The sequence below is a fragment of the Lepisma saccharinum genome, chromosome 16 (assembly GCF_977018435.1).
Source record: "Lepisma saccharinum chromosome 16, izLepSacc3.1, whole genome shotgun sequence".
Classification (NCBI taxonomy): domain Eukaryota; kingdom Metazoa; phylum Arthropoda; class Insecta; order Zygentoma; family Lepismatidae; genus Lepisma; species Lepisma saccharinum.
Genome location: NC_139244.1, coordinates 42,145,287 through 42,168,406, shown reverse-complemented (window position 1 = coordinate 42,168,406; position 23,120 = coordinate 42,145,287). Strand labels below are relative to the sequence as shown.

At 40.1% G+C, this 23,120-nt stretch overlaps 1 protein-coding gene across 1 annotated transcript in view; it reads right to left on the bottom strand.

The window, feature by feature from the left end:
* Window positions 1-23,120, bottom strand: part of LOC146000565 (translocation protein SEC63 homolog) — a 98,743-nt gene that overhangs the window by 59,387 nt on the left and 16,236 nt on the right. Inside the window, exons 2-4 of the mRNA XM_083138314.1 lie at window positions 13,576-13,678; window positions 12,433-12,553; window positions 11,197-11,302 (exon numbers count right to left, since the gene is read on the bottom strand). Of these exons, the coding sequence (XP_082994440.1) occupies window positions 11,197-11,302; window positions 12,433-12,553; window positions 13,576-13,678 (330 nt within the window). The remainder of the gene's footprint in view (window positions 1-11,196; window positions 11,303-12,432; window positions 12,554-13,575; window positions 13,679-23,120) is intronic.

Below are 23,120 nucleotides of genomic sequence, written 5' to 3'. Positions count from 1 at the left end.
AGGCCTCATCTCCAGGAAAATATCAACTCGAGGCAAGCCTCGACACCTGTTGACCTGTTGGGTGAGATGAGTAAGGCAAGAGCTTATAAATCCTTTTTCTGCTTCCCCAAATATAGGCAATAGTTAGGCTGGAAGTTCAATGAACCAACCTAATCTCTAACTACGCACTGGTAATGTTAAGATAAAGTGAGCCCGTAACAAGTCGGAACCCGGTATATATACTACCTCCGACAAACTGGCCCGCCCCCAACCACCTATTGTTACTTTTCAAACAGGAAGGCCGTTGAGGGAAAACAACCGTTGGCTTCCCCGGTACCGGTCAAAAAGCAACCTAGCCAAGAGCATTTACAAATATCCAAACGTTTACATATATATATATATATTTCCATTTTCCATCACACCGCAACATTCAGCAGATAGATTGTGAGTTGAGAATTCAACGTGCCGGACCCTGTGGCCGAGTGGTTAGCATATCGCGCTGCGACGCCAAGGGTCCCAGGGCAAATTAGCCAAGAGTACGAAGTAAAATAAACTAAATCAAAATAATTCAACGCACTAGCCATTTAAGCAGCATTACTACGTATATAGTCTAAGAAACACCAAGTAATTTCGATTCCAACTCCTTCTATCGAAAAAAATTGCAATTCCTCCATCACACATCACTCCTCGGGGACGTTTCTGCTTACGTCGGTAAGTTAAATGACGTTATCTTCTAGTATGAATGTTCCTATCTGCATTCAGTTATTCAGTAGGAACATTGACTCTCACCAAAGATATAGAGTAATGACGTCACAATCAAGCACTTATTTAAAGACAGTATCCAGGGGATCCGAATACCTCCCTTGGAAGAGTTATCAATAGGACTCGAAAGTTGATAAAAAATCATCTTTCTTTCCTGCGCCTCGAAAATAATGCTAAACCTGATAGTAGTCCGTTTATCTGTGGTAAATTTCTAATGTTTCACGGGCTTATAAAGCACCCACACTTCAAGATATGAATGGTATACATATCACCATGAATGTAATAGAACAAATGTTTTACAGAAATAATGGAGGGGTTACAAAAAAATACAGTATTGCAAGTAAAGTATTTAACTTACGCGTCCAGCACGAACGAGGAACGCAAACAGCCTTTTTGTTGTTGATGTTGTTGTTGTTGTTGTTGTTGTTGACACTTATGTGTGCACCACGGGTGACACGGCACACACCGACACGATGTCACACTCGCATCAACATGGGCCAGTCGATATCACGCGGCATCGGAGGGACGAATTCCCTATCTTTCATGATACCCCCAAAAAGAAGTCACACGGTGTAAGGTCCGGTGATCCAGGGGACCAAAACACTGAAGAAAACTTTGCGAGTTATGTGACTGTCGCCTAGTGGCAGGAATGTGAACTCTCAGCTCAACAAAACAGGCACGCACAAACGGCTTGCTTTCCTCATTCATTCTGGCCTGGTTTCATTAAAGTAAGTTTAATAATGTAACGACCCTGCGTGGTCGCCATATTATTTTAAATATTTTGTTAGCAAGGTTTGGTTAAAGCAAACATGCTAAATGCCCTGCGCGACATACGCATTCAGTTTATATTTTGTCTAATCTTATGCACAGCAATTGTTGCTTAATATGTAACTTGTATTGTTGAATCTCTTTGTCTTGCGCATAGATTATAAATTTTTTACTGTAACTTGTTTAGTTTAGCACACAAGTATTAAGATTTGTAATGTGTTTGTTGGATAAATTATATTATAAACAGGAAGGTGACCCAGAGGGTAGGAATCAAGTACACGTTGGCCAATACTTAAACCTAATTATTGCAAGAATTATTTAGTAAGGGGTAATAAATGGTACAATTCAATTTTATAATGTATCTTGCTTTTATTCCAATAGTCGGCGCAGCGGTGAATTGACTATTGGTAACAACAGTAATACATTCATATAAAGCACACATCAACGAACTACCAGCGTTACAGACGTGAAAATTCATAATTTACAGCATGGTCTTACCAATCATAAATTCGGTTTAAACAATTCACGACAAACGTAAACGTACCAAAAACTACAAAAGTAACGTTTATGAATTTAACACTTACAACTTGGCATACCTAGCGACGCATAAATAATGTCATGTTGCGCAAATACAAATTAGTTTGTGGTTTCTGATGCTCTTAGTACCCTGTACAAGATTGTGGTTACTTTACATGCGTTAATTACCAAGAAGCGCAGAGAGAAGTGAATTTATTTGGTACGCAGTTTTTTGTGTGAGTCGACGATTTAATCAAATGCTCAATCAAAGACACGTACAGTCAAGAGTCACTTAATACTTCAATAAATATAATGCTTATAAACATTCTTGGCCAGCCCGAAGACTCTAATTGAATCGCAATTCATTCGCAAAACACAATTTTGCTTTTCACAGTACTGGGGACGTATTTCTAGTTACACTTTCACTTTTATGTTTGTCAGAGTGAACTAACTTGGATTCACAGTACATACCTTATTTTCTCTTTTGTGGATGGACTGGTTCCTAGACATGCAATCCCATCATTCGTCTTAACCTTGACTCCAAACGTTCTCGTCACCGACACTGGTAACCTTCTCTTTGGCTTCGTGAAAACGGAAAGAGCTATACCGTCTGCTTGGCAAACTTGTATTTTGGTCCTTTGTTCATGTAAGCTATTCCAATACGGTAACCACTTCCAACGCGATACAAAAAGTTCTCAACGTAAGAAGATACCATTATATTTGGTCACTTTGGTAAAATCCTCTGACATAGCAGACATCTATCAAATGGAATATCTAGGATGCTACCGAGTAAATGTCGTACCGTATCGTCCGCCTCTAGTTCTGCAATGTTTTAAGTGTCAGCGTCTAGGGCACGCTCAGACCTTACGTCATACTACTCCACGATGTGTCAAATGTAACAACGGACACCAAGCCAAAGATTGTGGCTTAAAAGATGACCAACCCCCGAGATGCGTCAATTGCGGCGAAGATCATCCGGCCAATTATCGCGGCTGTAGGTTGTTTACAGAAATTCTGCAAAATCATCAAGATTCTGGACGTATAGTCAACTCGTCACCCAGACAATCAGAGACGACCACTCCAAGAGCCTCAACATCTATGGTAGCACCACCTAGACCCTCAGTAGCAGCTCAGTCACGAACTTCATAAGCAGCTCAGCCTAGAACTCAAGCAATATCTCAGCCTATCACGTATGCTAATTATGCTGATCCTCGCCTTCGCCAAGGACGTCGAACTTACATTCCTCCCCCTAAAGTATCTATGAGTGATGGAATAATTACCTTTTGGAAATGGTTAAATAATGGAATTTTCCAAAAATATGGTAACATCTTATCAGAGGACTCCAGCAATTATCCCAAGCTTCATCGGGAATGTCTGTAATCAGTATCATTATTCAACTATTGCTGGAAATGCAGTCCGATGCCTGTTTTGAGACAGAGAAATCTACTACGACAAATCAACTTGTTCATTTATTTATAATGCCAACGGACAAAACAACCCACTTCCAGAATTAAGCCTTCTTCTACGAAATAAACAACACTAAGTTGCTGACCATGGCAGTTTATTAAGATGTAAAAACACTTAACATGTAACGTTTCAACCCTGTATCAGGGTCTTCCTCAAACGACGAACTAAACTAAAATGATGAAACAAACTACACACAGAAAGATTACAAACACATAGCAGGGTCACTAGCAACACAAAAACAAATCAAGTTGACAGTCCTTATCTTGGAAGATTTCTCCAAAATGAATGTGGCACAAACTGCTCTTCCCGCATTTCAATCTATTGAAGCATTGGGAATTCGTCTTCACACAGCCTGAGAGGAATTGTTAGTGATAGCAGTCTATACTCACCAGGATCGACTTTAAATTAACAGGATATCATTATATTAAATACATTAGGACCGCATATAACTGTCGGAGGTGATTTAAATGCTAAGCATCCGGCGTGGAATTCCAGGATTTAAAATCGTTCTGCAAATGCACTTCTTAGGATATTACCAGAAACAGAGTTTTATATTTCTGCACTAGTATAGTACCATACGTGGAAGACTCTTTGTCTTCGGGCCATCTACCAGTTTTTTGCCACATTGGCACAAGGTGTCTACTGTCATAGATTTCAATCACTACAGAATACTACAACTGACTAGAACCTATTTCGCCAGATAACACATCATAAGTTGAATCTCCATCAATCTATGGCACCTTCTGAAGATATCGACACAGCGGTGCAATACTTCACGGAGGTCATGGCTGTAACATATCGTCGCACCACTACGATCGCTCCGACGCCGTAATTGCAAACTCCATCACCGGTCCTATTCATATTACTGCAACTCACCAGATGGGCGAGGAGACGGTGGCAACGCATCAGAGCCCCTCAACACATTTATGAATGGAAATACATAGCCAAACATTTGCACCGGCATTTACTTCGAGATAGAGTAGCAAGAAGGGACGACAAACTCCAAGCTCTCACAATTCAAAACCCGTCGTTTTGGAAATTAGCTCGAACAGTTAACGCGCGGGACAAAACTAACACCATGTTGCTAACCAGCAAACGGGCCGGTGTTAGCTCCAGAAGCCGAAGCAGAACTTTTAGCTAGTCAATTCCAAAGTCATTTTCAACTTAATGACGGACTCAATGACTTGGAAACAGAACAGGCCGTGTCGAGAAGTTATAAGCAATTACAACAACTTCAACCAATATTAGATGCTCCACATATATCTACCAGACAAGTGAGAGGAATTATTAAGAACTTGATATCCTCTTCAGCTCCTGGCCTGGTACCAGCACAAGCTCTGCAAAGAATGACACGCAAGGGATTTGTTTTCTTAACAAAACTTTTTACTGCAATATTGAAGACTGGACATTATCCGCAAACTTGCAAACTGGCAAAAGTAATTGCTATACCAAAACCGGTGAAAAACCCGAGGGACGCAACGAACTACCGTCCCATTAGTTTACTTTCCCATGTAATCTAATGTAATTAAAGTAATGGAAAATGTCATTTGCAAACGCTTAATAAAAATCATTGACGATCTTCATTTGATTCCGCACCATCAATTTGGGCTTCGAGCAAGACAACGACAGAACAACTTCTTAGAGTAATTGATTATGCTGCTTCTCACAATAACAGACAACATCGTGTGCTGGGACTTTTCATAGATGTCCATAAGGCCTTTGACCGAGTGTGGAACAAGGGACTGTTACACAAACTTCATCTACTTCCGATGCCAGACTGTTACAAGAAATTCCTGTCAGCCTATCTCACTAACCGACAGTTCCAAGTATCGGTCCAAGGTCAAAAATCGAGAGCATATGAAATAGCAGCGGGAATGCCTCAAGGTTCTGCTCTTTACCCGACATTCTATGCGATTTATACAGTTGATATCCCAGAGATGACGGATGGCTTGATTGCAACTTACGCAGATGATACTGCATTTTTGTGCATCCTCGAAAATTATCCACATGCGAAAATAGGATGAAAAGATACTTATATCTTCTGGAACGATTGGCTAGCAAATGGAAAGTGAATGAAAAGTCAGCAAATGAATGCTGACAAGTGCCATTCTATAGTGATGGGTTATACTGGTCCACAAAATCAAGCAAGACTACAACTTTTTGGGTCAGCAATACCAGCAGTTCAACAAGTAAAATTTCTCGGAGTCACTTTTGACTCCGGACTAACCTTTGGACCTCATATTGATCTCATCTCATTGACAAAGAATAGGATATATGACTCCACTATTTCTTTCTCTAATATTGTCGATCATGACCAGAATACATCTCTATAATATGATGGTTCGTCCGATATTAACTTATGCCAGCCCATCTTGGATGCAAGCAGCAAAAACACATTTGAAAAAAATTGCAAAGAGCACAAAATCGTGTGCTTCGTCATATTGGACATTATCCTAGAGCCACACGTATAATAATAGGATAGCTCTCCCGCGTACCGATTAAGATAATTTGGCTTTTCAGAACCAGTGGTTCATATGAACCACCTTGTACCGTGTATGTTTCTGTTGTAATTATTTATCTTTGAATATACTTGTCCACGGGTATAATTAAGGAACCATGTAAAATTTCTTCCTCTGCGACAGTTGCAGAGGAACTATGTGAAAACTGATGGAAAGGAAATAATTTTGTTGTACATGTTACTTATAGTTGTGACGCCAGTTAATGTTATTAAATAAACAAGATGCTGGCACGGTAAAGTGCCGACTTCGAAGAAAAAAAAAGCCCAGAGCTCAGTTGACTGAGAGATGCCGACTGAGATAAACTGGTTCACAGATCTAATCTAGATGTCTTTCCGACCAGGTTCATACAGCCAAGCAGCCAGAAGGAAGGAAGGAGGAAAAGAAAAGAAGAGAAGCACATAACCTAACTACCAGATCTGCCCAATACGAGCTTGGATTGTTTCCCTTAGATCGTGGCGGTCTAAGCCCAAGTCTCCTGGGTGCTCCCAGACCTATCCTTTGTACCCCGCCGTCTCCTACTACTGCCTAAAGATACCAACGGACCCGTCCTTTCCCTTATAGTAGCCTGAGTGACTCCGCGGCGTCCAACTTCCCAACACCCTTGCGATTCCGCGGGCCCCCCCGGCCCGTCCCTCACAATTGCTTGAACGACTTCCGCGGGCCCACGCCCGTCCCACGCAATTCACTTGGACGCTTTCGCACGTTGTCCCCAGACAGCGCGGCACGTGACGAGTACAAAGGCGGCTATTGGTACACGACCTAATTGATGCACCAAAAATTAAATAAGGTCCCTAACTCCCCCCTCCCCAGGCACCTCACTGCGAGGAATAAATGAATGGTCCCTGTCCTCCCTTATCTTCTAGACCTTCAGAGTAGTGATGACATGTGGTGTAAGTATGCTTAAACAGGTAATTTACAGATGTGAATAAAGATTAATAAAGTTTTACTGGTTGACCTTTTACCTTTCCTTACTAAACCCCGCAAGCCCTGAGATACTTTGAGTTCATGTCTACGGCTGGTTACAATCTAGTGTATATGGGTACACTTTTGCATCTCCTACTGGTGTAATGTGTAGCGTGCAGTGTGTAGTACGCTAGTGGAACGTTGTAAAAGTTTTTGGCGCCCAACGTGGGGCCCGATTTGGAAAAAGAAAAGAAAAAAAGGAAAAGTCGTGGGGCTCGATTTGCAAAAATTTGTAAGCCACTGGGGTCGTTTGTTAAAGGGACTTGAATGGGCTCACTATTGGAAGTGCAAGTGTTAGTTATAGTGTCGTCCATTGAATTCACGAAGGTAGTGAAGATAAAGTGTCTTGGGAGAAACCATACAGAATTCACGGAGGTAAAGTGTTGTAAATATAGACGGTGTATCAAAATGGAAAAAGAAACGCCCAGTATTGCCAGTGTCTCCAGAATTTCCGTTGTGGAAGTGAGGGGTAAGAAGAGACCTCAGAGACTGTTGCAGAGGCAAAGTGTAAGACATGCTTATCAGCACCCTTGGTAGCGCTCCATGAACCAAGTCTTCCAAGTAAGACTCAATCAGACCATTGCCTGCTGGAGTGGTTGATGAAAGACAGAGAGGAGCGAGAAGAGCGTATACAGATTGATGATAACAAAGGAAGAAATACATGGCTGAATTGGAGAGAGCTCGAAAGAAAGAGTTGATAGAGCTGAGACAGGTGGTCGAATCCATGGAGGAAAGGAGACTCCTTGAGATGGAAGAGCAGACAGCCCGTATTAGAGAAGAGAAAGCTAAGAGGGCAAAAGACAAAGCAGAAGTAGAAGCTAAAAGGGCAAGAGACAAAGCAGAGGAAGAAGCTAAAAGATAACAAGAAGTACAGGAGTTTAGGATTCTGATAGGGTTTCTTAAAGAGAAAAGACAAAGGGAGTTATGAGTTGTCCGTGTCCGGGTAGAAATCCAAGATGAAAAGAGAAAGAAGAAGAAGAAGAAACCAAAAGACAACGAAAGAAAGTGGAACAACTCGAGTTTCAACGTAGTTTCCGAGAAAAAGTATTGGAGGTGATGCAGGAAAATGTAAAAGGTATTGTTGAACCTTATAATGAATGGCGAGTGCAGTTAGAAGAGAAACTCAATGCCAATTCGCAAGTTATTCAGATTCTTGTAGAGAAAGAGAAGTCACATGATGATGTGAAGAAAATAGAAGAAAGGACTGAAAAGTTGGATTTGATTGATTGATTGATTGATTTAGTTTCTTACTTCGCGTTTTGTGCCTCTTGGCTAATTTGGGAAGATGGGGATGAGTGATGAAATGATGAAATTGATGAATGAACATTCACAAACAACCAAGCCCGACCGGGATTCGAACCCGTGACCCTTGGCGTCGCAGCGCGATGTGCTAACCACTTTTTTATATAATAAAGGAAATACCCCCTACTCGGAGGTATCCCCAACCATTCACACTTTTTCTCACTTTTACACTTTTCAATTCTTACAGTCTCTCAGTTTCTTATCATCTGGACAAACACAAATACCCATGCCTTACCCGGGACTCGAACCCAGAACCCCTGGCGTTGTAGCGCACTCTGCTAACCACTCCGCCACTGAGGTAGACAGCCACTCGGCCACAGGGTCCGGCTGAAAAGTTGGAGAAAACAGAAAAGAGAAATGAAGGAGCAGAATGAATTGATTCCCCAAAGATTCAAGGACCTGCAGATAGAGGTTCATAGACTTCGAGGACCCTCAAGAGATGTTCGTGATGAAGAGTCGAACCCCGGCACTCAAGATAGATGCTTAGGTCCTAAAAATACAAACTTTGAACCTGTTCGATTTACTAGAAATACATTCGCTGAAATATTTAAGTAATGTAAACGGTGAAAAGAGACTTCATAAGAGATACTGTCCTGAAGGATCCCCTTCTAGGCAAAGACAGTCTTTCAATATGCCTAGGATATCCGACATTGATTCCCTTCCCAAGTTCAAGGGAGACATAGAAGCGCAATCAGCAGAAACAAATATTTAAGAGAGCTCGACGTTTGCTTTGAGATTATGTAAGTTTCTGATCGTTAGCATGTCGAGTTACTTCCTCGTTTGTTCGAAGGCAAAGCTGAACATTGGTTGGCCGGTAATATAGATAATTTTAAAGGGTATGAAGATTTCTGTGATATGTTTAGAGAAGAGTTTGCCTCTAAGAGAGCCAAAGAAAAACAATTGACTGCAGTTAGAAATAGGCAATACTCTAGGCTAGTTCATGATCATCTTGGCAGCATATCGTAATCTGGCGGAGAACTTTCATGAAGGTGAGGTTGTCAATTTGATTATCGGACAGCTGCCGTTACGAGTGCGTAACCTTTGCTTGGCTCATGCACCTAAGACTATGAGCAAGCTGGCTCATTTCTTAAGAGATTTTGTTATGTTTGATGAGCCAGACGCATGGAAAGGCAGAGAAGACAAGAAGACACTAGAGAAAGAAATGCTGTCAACCAGAATAATATTAGAGTGCGTAATGTTGAAGCCGGAACTGATCAACAACGCAGAACTTTCCAGCAAGTTAGAAAGGCTAGCGAGCAGTATGGAAGAAGACCGGGGCGTTCAAGAGGAGACTTTCCTAGGGGCAATTTCCAGAGAGACCAGGACAGAAATTGGAGATCCTCGGCCGAAAAAGAAGGACGTCCAGTCCCACGTAGTTCCAGATGGTACTCTTCTAGAAACTCAGATCGCAGTAGTGAACCCCCTGATCCTGGGGAGGTACAGACTGTGGAGCGGCTAGGCACTCTGGGGACAGTTCGCGAGTTTACCAGTAACCAGAGATCACAAACTTGTCAGACCAACTAGTCACCAACACAGTGTCTCCCTCATTTTCCGTTGTTCCTTAATATGTAACTTGTATTGTTGAATCTAATTGTCTTGTGCATAGATTGTAAATTCTTTACTGTAACCAGGTTCCAATAGCCAAACAGCCAGAAGGAAGGAAGGAGGAAAAGAAGACAAGAGAAGCAGATAACTTAAGTACCAGGTGTGCCAAATACGAGCTTGGATTGTTTCCCTTAGGTCATGGCTGCCTAAGCCCAAGTCTCCTAGATGCTCCCAGACTTATTCTTTGTACCCCGCCGTCTCTTGCTACTGCCTAGAGATACCAACGGACCCGTCCGTTCCCTTGTAGTAGCCTGAGTGACTCCGTGGCGTCCTTTCTTCCCAACACCCTTGCGATCCCCCTGGCACCTCACTGCGAGGAATAAATGAATGGTCCCTGTCCTCCCTTATCTTCTAGACCTTCAGAGCAGTGATGACGCCTGGTGTAAGTGTGCTAAACAGGTAATTTACAAATGTGAATAAAGATTAATAAAGTTTACTGGTTGACCTTTTACCTTTCCTTACTAAACGCCGCAGGCCCTGAGATTCTTTGAGTTCATGTCTACGGCTGGTTTCGAGCTAACGTATATGGGTACACTTTTGCATCGCCTACTGGTGTAGAGTGTAGCGTGCAGTGTGTAGCACGCTGGTGGAACGTTGCAATAGTTTACTTGCAATAAATGTTTTAACACCATTAAGCCTTGTTTCCATGATATGAAAAACTCAATATGCTAACCAAGTCAGAAATTTATGTTACTATAAAACATAAACTAAACGTAACGTTTAGTTTATTTTTTATAGTAAAATCAATTTCTGCCTTGGCCGGCATATTGAGTTTTTCAATAAATGTTTGTAACTCCTCAATTATATCTCAAACACCTGGTATTTTCGTTTGAAAAATGCACTCGAAGATGAAATATGGCACATCAATAACAATGGAGTATCTAAGCCCCGCGACAGGTTAACCTTGAAACAACGTTTCGCATATATAGACCCAAACGTGCGCGCAGAAAATAGTTCCGCTGCAAAACTGCTGATTTTCTCACTGTCTGTGATATGAACAGCTCAGCGGTTAAGGTAAGACTGGCACGGGGATGCTGAGTGCCTCTCTAGAGTGGATTGATACATAAAACCTGCTGCAAACTTAACCTGTCGCGGGGCTTAGATCCTGAAATATTCGCTTCCATGTATGGCGTTATGTGTGTTGCCTAACTCTACGGCGGAGGATAACTCGCTATTGAAGATTTGCTGTTAACACTCGCTCATTTCTGTGTAGTCAGCCAACACACACATAACACCATCCAGGGAAGCAAGAGTTTCAGGATCTAGATAGCTCTTATTTGTTGCTGGTGACTGTACATGCCAGCCCCTGACTTACCTTTAGACACGGCAACAAACTTTTCTTGATTTCCAGTTTCCTTATCTGGATGGTATAATAGAGACAGATTCCTGAAAGCTTTCTTAACTTCCTTTTCTGTTGCATTCTGAAAGTCAATTAAGTAATAAGTAAGCTCGGAAGTTAGTGTCCGAAAAATTATTTAAAACTAATTATTACAAACTGATTTTAAAAGTATTTTTTAATATATCTTTCTGTAAAATACCTACATGAAGTTACTTTAGACATTACTTCGTACCACAGCCTATTATCGTATCTGTGATATTACTATCTAAGTTTCAAATTTTCGCAAATGACAAATGTGTCACGGAATTTGTGAAAGTATTTGAGTAATTCGACACAACTGGATACTTGGTGGTTAAAACTGTTGAAGCTAAGAGATGAGAAATAAGTTAAATTTAACTTTTTATTTGTAGCTGCAATGCAACAGTGTAATTTGGAATTGGTGACAAGCTTCCGGGGATCCGTTGCCAGGAAAAGACCCAAACTCTGCCCTGACAAGTGAATTCTCCACCATGACAATTCCCCTGCGCATGATGCGTTAAGAATGTGTGAGTTCCTGTCAAAGAAATCCATTTCAAAAATGGATCGGCCACCTTATTTACATGACTCTCTTTAAAATTTAAAAACAAAATCCTGAGGAGACAGACGAACAAATTTGCTGACATTCCTGATATCCGACGAAAAGTGACAGCGTTACTGCCAGGTATCCCGAAAAACGAATTTCAAGATAGTTTGCCGCATTTGCACCATCATATTACGAAGTGGTTAGGCTCACAGGAAGAGAATTTTGAAGGCGACAGTAGCCGCTATTGCACAGGCAAGTAAATTTTACTTTCACAGGGCCATTCCGGAAATTATATGGTCACACCTTGTATAAATTGTCACACTTCGTACAGTAAAAGTGGCGGTGTTCAAGAGGCTGAATATGACGAATGTGGATCCTGATGGTACAAATAACATGTGTGTAAAAGGACACCCAATAAATAATGATAACATAAATATTAAATAATAATAGCTAATAATTAATATTATACAAAATAATAAAAAATGTGAGATGGGATGCATAAAATTAGTAGCTCCGAATCATCAAGTTAAGCATAATAAATAAAAAAAATGCTCAATAATGTTCAATTCAGTATGGATATATAGAATTGGAAGTGAAATTGTTTTTTTAAAAAAAAAAACTTTTGTGGCACAGAATTTTCAAACACTTACCACATCCAGTCCCAAGATTTCATAAGGATTGAAAACACCATCCTCTTCATCGCTTTGAAGAATGGAAATCTTGTGAACCAGGAAAGCTAATAGAATCCATCCAGAAATAATTATTCCAATACTGCAAAGAAATGAAAGACTAAATATATAGCTATGTTTCAGCTTTTGCCAATCAGCCAGGAGTGTAATCCCGGGCCCTAACTTTGGAGCGGCAGAACATAAACCTCAGGCCTCGGGAAGTTAACCGAAATAACCTTAACTTGTTAATTTTAAATCAACCTGGAAATCTTGTGGCAATTAGTTCCCCCTCCCCCTTGCCCCCCCCCCTAGTTACGACGATGAGACAGACCATTCAATTTTCATTTTCAGGAGAATCGACCTATATTTACCGGATGTTAAGAAATTTCATGATTTCACTGGTACGTACCTACTGGTTGCAGGCTGCCTCAGTTTTTGGCTCGTGAAGTCCAGAAATTTAACCATTTTTTTCATCGTTAGTGCCAGTTTCTACCATAAAGAATTTCGTTAGTGGTCCCATATTTCAAATATTGAGTCATTCCAAAATGTGTCGGGTTAATTTCACACAGCCTGTTATTTATCAAGAAAATTAATGAATCTCTAAATTATTTGAAGAAGATAAACGAAATTCAATTTTTGCTCCCTCAGCACATTGAGTTCAAAATTACTCTATCTGCACAATCTAAAAGTACAGTAGATAGTAAGCTTCGGCTGTAATCATAAATTATCTTAGAAAGACAAAGTGTTGCATTTAGTAATGTTCCATTTAGCCAAACGCCTTTTTAGCATGGTTGTCATGAGAATTATACTGTTCTTTTGTAGGAAAAGTTGAGTTCCATATCACATTCTCAGTCAATTGGTTTCCAGAGAGATTCAAGACAAATGTAGTTCATGCTTGGAATGGAATGAGGCTATTATCGGTGAGGTGAGGTAAAACGAGTCTGGAAGCCATCATTTCTAGCCTGACAACCAATCCACCGTCAACAAGGGCATTTCAGTAGGCAATCTAGTTCAGTGTGATTCGGCCTTGAGAAAAGTTGTGTATGTGTCAATATATTAACATCACCTAAGGTGGACGTAACCTGTGAAAATATTTTCAAAACCACCAAGTTTACTTTAACTTACGTTGTGTATTTTTTGAAAACCATCCATGTCGTGGTTCGATCCAGAAACTTCCGCTTCCTCACGCATCCTTTGCACTGACATTGTTCCCCTTCACTCTCTGTACCTGAAACATGGAAATTTAATACGCAAATTAAACAATGAATTTATTTATCTGGTTCGAGAGAAAAGTTAAACAATATTGCTTGGAATAATACACCACTTGTCAAAAATGTAACAACCCAAAATATCCTATGTAAAATGTAGTAAAGCGTACTGTCAACTTACTATGCAAAACTACAAGTATTTCTAATTCAAGAATACCATGCCCACCTTCGTTAGCTCATTAAGTGTTCCAATCACTATCTCACTGCCGAAGGTTCAAACCAGGAGACGAGTGTAGATTTTTGTTTACCTCTTCATCAATTTAAGGTATTCACATTTATTTATGCCCATTCTCAGAATTAATCTAAAGGTGGTTAATACAACGGACAGGGGTGTTGGAGGGCATATTCTGCCTTTTGGTCAAATATTCCTAAAAAAAGGAACTTCAAATATTGGATTTTTTAAATTTCTGTTTTACACGTAAGCCCACTTGTTGCACAAATGGACTAGTCGGGACTGGACCTATAGTTTACAGTGGGATCCGAACCACTATGAGATTCCACCGGGTATCGAACCCGGACCTCTTGATTACAAGGCGACGATCTTACTACCACGCCATCGCGGAGAATTTCAAATGCTGGAGAAAGTGACCGCTCCTCTTTCCTTTCTTTCCTTTATGGTCATATCCCTTTTTCAAAAAATCTGGTTAGGCCACGAATATCACCATGACTTTGATTTTGCTGAAAGGAGGGAATCGGGGTTTAAGACCAATTTTATGATCACGATAACCGCTTAAATTTAGAACTTTTGAGATAATTCTTGCAACTACCTCTGATTCCTATGTTTGCTGCCGCATTTGAGCGAAGTTGGTCAACACGTTTCAATATGTTGCGTGTTCCGAATTTTATTGATATTTTAAATAATCTATCTGCATTAAATTAGGGCCACACATACTACACCTATTATTTCAATCGCATGTGTTTTCCTAGTTCTCCAAGAGCAATCTACGACGATTCGCCTGCGTCCACAAGTTTTACGGGACGTTCTGTTCGCTAAAATTCATGGTAAACGAACATTTCGATCATGTTGAAGAGTAACAACTTACTGAACAGATATCCCAATATCGTGTTCCCTACAATCCAGCTACTTGGAAAACAAAAACGCCGTTAGAAAAAAGTTACATCTTCATTTATATGTTTTATTTTCATGCATTTCTTTTCTTTAAAAAAAATAATAAAGTTATTTATGATTTCTTTATTGAACAAATGAACCTCCCTCAATGTAACAGGAAGCTTTTCAAACTATGTAATTGGTTTCCGAAATCGCTGACACAGCTGACTCTGAATATCTTCCAGAACTAAGTTGACTGCTTAGTGAAACTGGTATGTAGTGAGCCCGTTTCAATCTTATCTGCATGATAGAGGGCAGAGGGTATTCCCAAGAAACTCATGTCATCTTTACAGACCTCTGATGAGGTAGTACTTCAAGCAGGGGTTCCACAGGGATCGATCCTGGGGAGGGATGTCAGAACCGGGGGGGAACTTGCCCCCTCTCATCATCGAGGGGGAGCAATATGGTAATTTGTCCCCCCTCCAATCGCGCCCTAAGAAATGAGACTATATTTTTCTAACTTATTTTGATTCTGAAGAAATTTTGAAAAAATATTTTTTCACTCGTTAAATTAACGTGGACTCACGTTTCTGCTAACAGCAAGAACAGGAAGTACGTGACTGACAGATTCCTAAGCAGATTAAGAATGGCATTGGTCTCTTCAAATAAAGTGGAACGTGAACTGTCTCCCCGCCCTTTACTCCTAGGAATTTGCTACTTCTGTTTCGAGTTCCACCACAGGTGCTCTCGCTTGTAACAATATTCCGGGGAGGCGGGCAGAGGTCGGTGTACTCAGATAACTAAATAGATACTATAGTGGAACCACAAGCAAAAAAACTTGCGCAGAAGCACATCGCGCCGGCGGGTGCGGGAAAGGGCAGGGGGGAAGGAACATTCAGCCGGCTCACGTCAGCGTTGCCAGGGCTATTGATTTCTCGGGAGAAATCCTTAATAAACTATTGCTATGGAACCTCCAACGGGCAGCTCAAAAACACGTTTCCTGCTCATCTTACTTGAACATGGAGGGGAGATGTGGAGTGGAACTCCACTCAGCCGTGAAAAGTGCTGTTTGAACTGTGGAATTATGTCAAACGCTACTCAATTGTGCTAGGACATTATTTTATTACTTTTACTACATTACTATTTTTAGATGGCTGTATTTTATCCCACCCTAAACTCTATTTCTATTTTAGTTATTTTACGTCGCTTTTGTGCCTCTACCGGTAAGTACGACAATATGGATGAATGAAAAACTGATGAAATGGATGATGTGACAAACACAGTGAAACGTCCTTGCCTTACGAGGTAGAAACACTGACTTCGTAGCGTGGGCAAATTATGTTATACATGTATGTGTTTGTGGGTGTGTGTGTGTATTTCTAGCAGATGGGGAGGATGGGTGGCACCCTAGCATAAGCGTTGCTATCTTGAATTATTGAGGAAGACATGCTGTCTAATTCACCAAATATATTTCACATACGTAATGCATTTTCTCATTATGGTGCAGGACGCGTACCCACCCCTATCGATAGCTGTACACCGAACACCAGCAGAAGGCAAATTGATTTGTTTTTGTTAGCATTCGACTTGAAAGATTGTGGAAAATCGCCGACAACGAAAGGCGGCACGTTAGCTTCATCTGTGAACACAACTTTCTACCATTTCCTGTCATAAAAATTCCTCGCGATAATAGAGGCATCCCAACCCCTTGTGTCGATGCTGAGAAAGGGCAAATTTGAGAGTGTTTTCCACGCACCCTCTAACCGGAAAATGCGGAAGAGATGAAAGATGTTGGTCGGTTCCCTCGGACGGTTTACTTTCTTTTGTTTGAAACATGACCACTCCTGAAATAGAGATCTTCGGAATATTTTCGCCAAACACAGGGTGCTGGGTTTAGCATCATTGTTACAAAAGTATCTGCGACGTTTACACCGTAAACAATGAGCGCCACTCCCCTTGCCCCCCCCCCCCCGCCGTGAACACGACTATGCCGCCCCTCCGCCTCCAAGAACGTCGTTCATCCGCTACTATTAGATCATCGGATTTTGTAGCAGATCTTCTGGTTTCCAAAGGAACGATCTCCCGAATTTGTCAAATCTGACCTGGCAACACTGCCCCGAACACCGATAACGGCACGGAAGTTGCGCGAACGCTTTGGACGGAAGGTTTTTTTCCTTGTGGTCGAGCTATACCTGACACATTTCTACCAAACAGGTGCCGTGGAGGAACCAAATGTCCTTTGACGAATTCCTGGTATCCCTCTCTCTGCATGCCTCGTGCCCGCAACCTCTTTGGAGGGAGAATATGAAGGTTAAGTAAAAGTAGATGCGCGTTTCTCACGCTTTGTCTGTAACTTTTCAGTTGAAGTTTGGTGTTGGGTTGGCCAGTTACGGTCAGTCATGTATGGTGAATCGCCCCGGTGCATCGAAACAGTGCGTCCGTCGACCACCACGTCCTATCATAATTATTAATATGTCAAATTTTGATTAAACGGTGGTTGCAGGGGAAGAGTGGAAGAACCAGAACAAAGTTTGTCCTTTCTGAGGTAAGCACTGAGCAGTAGAATAATTTTTTTCTTGATCATTTACATGAGAGGAAGCGATTGTAGTAAAACCGCCAAAATTAAAAACTTAACAACAAGGTGTTCGATTTCCGGGGAAGCACACACACGATTCCTTCATTCATGATTATCATCGTCGTATCCTTTAGTCCAGTGATCAGAACGCTACATTTTAAACGTAGCTTTGCTACAGCTACAGCTATTCTTTAAAAATGTAGCTTCGCTACAGCTACAGCTACATTTACCAAAAAGTAGCTCGCTACGCTACTCCTCTTCGCTACTCGCTACTTCGCTACTTTTTGCGCTACTTCTGCATAAAAAAACTTAAAAATAATCATGTGGATATTAAAAAAATCCCCTACTACTGGTAAACAGATTCTGTTATTTATTATCATGATTCACGTCATTCGATAATTTTGATTCACTGTTACTTCAGTTACTTATTTTTACTATAGTTTTTGAGAATAGCATACCTATGCAAGTAGCATTTCAATTCAAATTTGATATATGAATATTGCAATTAGTGTGTTACCCAAATTAATGATTACAACTATACACAAATGAAATTTGGTAGGATTACGTATTTATGTTCACATCAACATATTTTTCTTGAGAATAAATATTTCATTTTTTAATAGACTGATATGAAGGCAGCATTTTGAATGAAAAGCACCTGGGCCCTTTGTTTACAAAAGGGCTCCAGGTTCGATACCCAGCGGAGGCACATAGTGGCTCGGATCCAGTCTCGATCAGCTTATCTATGCATAAAATGGACTCAAAACGAAAACTAGGAAAGACGCCAAGTTGGGAGGATGGGATCCTCCTGCTCCTCCATTCCCCACACTGCTCATCATTCATCATTCTTCCTCATTCTCACAATTAGCCGAAAGTGGCAGAAAGCGACTATAAATAAGAGAATAATTAAGTAAACCATTCATCCTCATTGTCATGATTGAGAAGAGTTGAAGAATAGATGAGGAGGTAAACAGAAGAGGACAAATGGGTGGTGGACTATATCAAAGCGTTCGAAGATTAATATGGAACAGGGATGTACCTATGAAATGCAAGAAGGTAATATATAATACATACTACGTGCCAATAATTACGTGACATAGAGAGACAAGAAAAAGATGCAGGCAGTGGAGATGAAATTTTTAAGGAGTCTATGGGAGAAGACTAGAAGGGATAGAATAAGGAATGAGGAGATCCGACAGACAGTGGGTGTGGTGAAGCTTCAGGACAGGATAGATCAGGCACAGATGAGATGGTTCGGGCACATGAAGAGGATGGATGCAGAAAGACTACCAGTAAGAGCTTACAATGACAAGGAGTGGGAATAAGGTCAAGGGGAAGACCAAGATGTCAGTGGAAAGAGCAGATAGTGGAGAGTGTTAGGAGAAGAGGACAAGATTGTAACACCGTGAAAAGAGAGGAGTGGTGGAAGACCAGGAAAAAATGGAGAGGCTTGACTTCTATGTCGACCCAGTCAGAGGCAGAAAACGGCGAAGGATAATCATGATGATGTCACGAAAGTTACAGAAAAGTGACGCAAAAGTAGGAAAAATACATAAATTTGAAAACTATGTATATTAACTAAAGAAAATTGTCGTTTCTGCAGGAAAGTCAATAACTGGTACGTACTTTTTACAATATGATACAATATATTGAGGAAACTGTCATGTAAACCCAAGTGTTCTAAACGTATTGTAATTTTAAAATTTGTGAATCAATATTATCGCAAAAATATCGCGAAAATATCATTCTTGTAACAATAATTTCTTGCTGGTGAGATCCTATATACTGACAATGATCAATTCTGTTAACGTACTGAACCATTTATTGCTGACACTATTCCTTTGTCAGTGCAGTGGAAAATCCATTGCTGGTTTTTGCACTGCAAGTTGTGTTATACACAGCAATTAATGACATTTTGGTGTCTCTTACACCATGGATATCCACAGGATTTGTTCCGGGGGTGCTGCAAACGAAGCACTTTTTTCCAGCGGTGCAGCAAACGAGGCATGTTTCTCCCTAAACTAGCGATGCAGTTCAAAAAAACGTAGCTGTTAGCTGGAATATATATCCATATATGTCAGTTAGTTATCTGGATATCTGAATTATTCAGATACTAATTAAATAACATGCAGATATCTATAATCTACAATCTAGATAATCTGTATTTCCATGTAATAGACTGTTTTTATGAACCTCCTGCAAAATTAAAGGTTATTGTCGATTTTTTCTGATGCTGTTGCCACATTCAAAATTCACCTCAAAATGCTGAGAGAAAATGTAGCTGTAGCGAAATTTTCGCTACAACTACAGGAATATTATAGCTTTGCTACCGCTACAACTACAATTTTCAAAATGTAGCGTCGCTACAGCTACAGCTACAAATTTTGTAGCTAGCTACTGTAGCGACGCTACAAGTAGCGCTCTACTTCTGACCACTGCTTTAGTCACTGCGCAAACTTCAGTAACAAGTTCTACAGTAATCACCTCTGTGTGAACGTAAGACATTTAAAACGGAATGTAATAATGTCGTCCCACGATGCTCTGCATCACATCGCACCGGCTGGAGGAAGGAAAGGGTGGGGGTGCATTTCGGCCACTGGCCAGAGGTCAAGCGCTTCAGAGTGTCCCGCGTCATATAATATTACCCTGCCCCCGAGTCAGGGCAACAGTGTTTTATTTTCTCTTATTGAAATATTTATTAATATGTTAGTTAGGTAATTACGTGTATAAAAATATGGATATGTGATAAGTGTATCTCAATTTATTATGCATTTTTAGGTTCGTATTATTCCATGTATAAATACCATGTAGCTCTCTGTTCTTTCTTCGTGTTTCGAACTTTAAAAGAAAGGCGGGCAGTTTAGGTGTTAAAGATTAAAAATTTTGAAAGAAGGGCGGTTGGCAACAGACGCCAACCAAACATATATAAACTCCCAGATGAGAGTGGGAGAGGTCGGCTGTTGGAACTGAGACTTGGAAGGGAGAGGCTATTTTTGCTTCGGTCAGCTATGACCGGAGGACAGGTCTCCTAAAACGTATGCTGTAAGAGATTGGATTGCCGGGCAAGCTAGTGCCTTGGTGTCAAGTTTACAGGTAAAAAGGTAGTTTGAACTGGATGTTATTTTGAAGTAATTACTTTGCGCCGGGCAGCCTAGTGCCTTGTCACCGTGGAGGTTGAGAAATGTACACGTAATTAGAGAAATGAACGTTCGGATACGACTTGTATATACTTCAAATTTTACGTTAATTAAACTATAGAAAATATCCAAAATTTCCGTTTTTAATTTCACAGATGCTGGACAAGGTAATTTATCCCCCTAAAGCAATAGTTTCGCAAAGGTTATCCGTTGTCTCTTGTAGTTAATGGTATAATTTTTACTTGTAGCAACCCACGTGCATTGTCGTACAAAGAAAGATACCCCTAGACAAATCAGAGCCGAGTACGAAGTGCACAGAACCTCGAGTGCGGAGGTAAAGTGTGTGTGTGGGGGGATGGGGGGCAGGCTAGTAACAACAAAAATAATTGTTTGTACCCAGTTTATTGCGGTTTATAAGACCTTGGCTTGGTGGTTCCAATAAAGCAACTAATTTGATTTTTGTCATAACTTCATGGGTTGTTTTCACATACTTAAAAGTATCCAAAATTATTTAAATCATATTGTAAACAAATAATAAATTAAAATCGTGTATTTCAATCAACTATAGTTCGTTCATATGCAATATTCGTTTAGTTACGTATATATAATATATATAATTATATAAACCAAAAGGAATTATTATAGAGAATGTTATTGCCACATTCATGGGTATAACAATAGTTTGATATTGAACACACTGAGTATTGTAATTACAAGAACGTCGAACCATGAAACACCAATTTACAAGCTCACATAAATCTTGGTTTTAACCTTCAACATGTTCTACTTATTGCTCTTAGGTAGTAGCACAAAATTGTGATTTTATAGAACACCTGTATTTCAGACTTCTGTAATATTTTGGTTGTATATTGTATGCCCTCACCTAGGGCTGACCCTGGAAGGAGTTAAGATTTGCTTTACCAGCCTTTCCAAGAGCCATGTGGCTATTAGAAATTTTGAAAAAAGGAACATAGTTTTTAAAGATAATTAAGACTATTTTTAATGGATTGTATCATCCTTTAACTGTTTCTTTGGAGTAATTTTGTGACTGTTCCGAGAACAACTTAATATTACAATAACTGGCTGTTTACCGTAGATAGCATAGTGATTAATGCAGCCGTCTTATCATTAAAGGGACAGGGTTCGATTCATATGGAGAGGGGACAATTTCACTGCTTCGGAACTATATGTACCCAGCTCCAAATAATATGTAATGTTGATTACAATTGACAATATCTGTAAGTGACATTCTTGAAAATCCATGACAGTTTCGAAAAGGTTTTTTCTAACGTCACTTATTTATAAAATCAGATTAACCGCAACGGCGACTGAATAGCAGTAACTCTTTAATCACCCGAAAGCCATCACAGCAATTTAGAACGATTGTACCCATATGGAATCTTACAACCTGCCACTCATGGAAGCATATACGTGTATAATACCTGCAAAGTAAAATGCTATTCACATGCCTGCCAGTTACATTATCCCCTCTTCTACGTGGAATATCAATACAAAATTGAAACCAGATATTTTTTTTTAATTTTAGTTTTTGCATTTATGATTCGCAAAAATTACATAACAGTAATTACACTTAAGTTCAAACAGTATAGCCCTCATGAATTTCGAGCTTTGAAAATGCATTCTTTTTTATAAACGATTTTAACATTTAAATTCCTGTACATATAGCAAACTCTGCTTGTAAGGAACACGCTTCTAATACCTGCAAGAAAGAAGTTGACTTCTGACATTTTGAAATCGAGGAGGGGAGGTTTTAGGTTCGAATCCTGGGCCACGCATGAGTGTGTTATTGTTGTTGTAGCGTTATCTACTTAATCTAATCATTATTCATTCTCAATATCGCGATTAACTCAAGACATAAAAATCCGACAAAAATTGAATAAAAATGTAATTTTCCCTGGATGAAGACCAGGCTAAATAAATAGGCTTTTGAGAGCTAGCTCCATTCTTATCACCAGCCCCGAGAACTCGATAACATCCCCACAACTATATCTCGAGATAATCAACATCATTCAGCAGCATAAACGTTCAAGACATATTTTACGTAATACTTTTTTTGTACCGGATGTCCCCTAAAATTTATTTCTTTATTTTAATACGATAATCGGGAATAATGCTACAGTATAAATTGGAATATTACAGTACTTCTCACTGGCAAGTTCTTCACCTGCTGTTGAACCAGGGACCATTTAATGACAAGGTGATATCTGTAGGGCGCCCAAAGGGAAGTTCAAAGGTCACTTGACCACCCTACAAGGAAATATTACGGCTTACTTTTCCCAAGAAGAATCTGGCGCCACAGCCATTATAATCCTCTGTGGGGTTATGTGTTGTCCTTACGTGTGCTGAATGCCCCTTCTACAGCTTCAGCTTTTTAGCAAAGATTTGGAGATTTTAAGAAAGTTTTATGGGTTTTAGTCTTGGTATGGAATTCATATATATATATATATATATATATATATATATATATATATATATATATATATATGTGTGTGTGGGGGGGTGAGTGCGTGAGTGTATACACTTACGCACTCACCCCCCCACACACACACACACACATATATATATATATAATATGTATGTAGGAAAACAGATTGTAAAAATTGGTTTGTAGATTTAAGAAC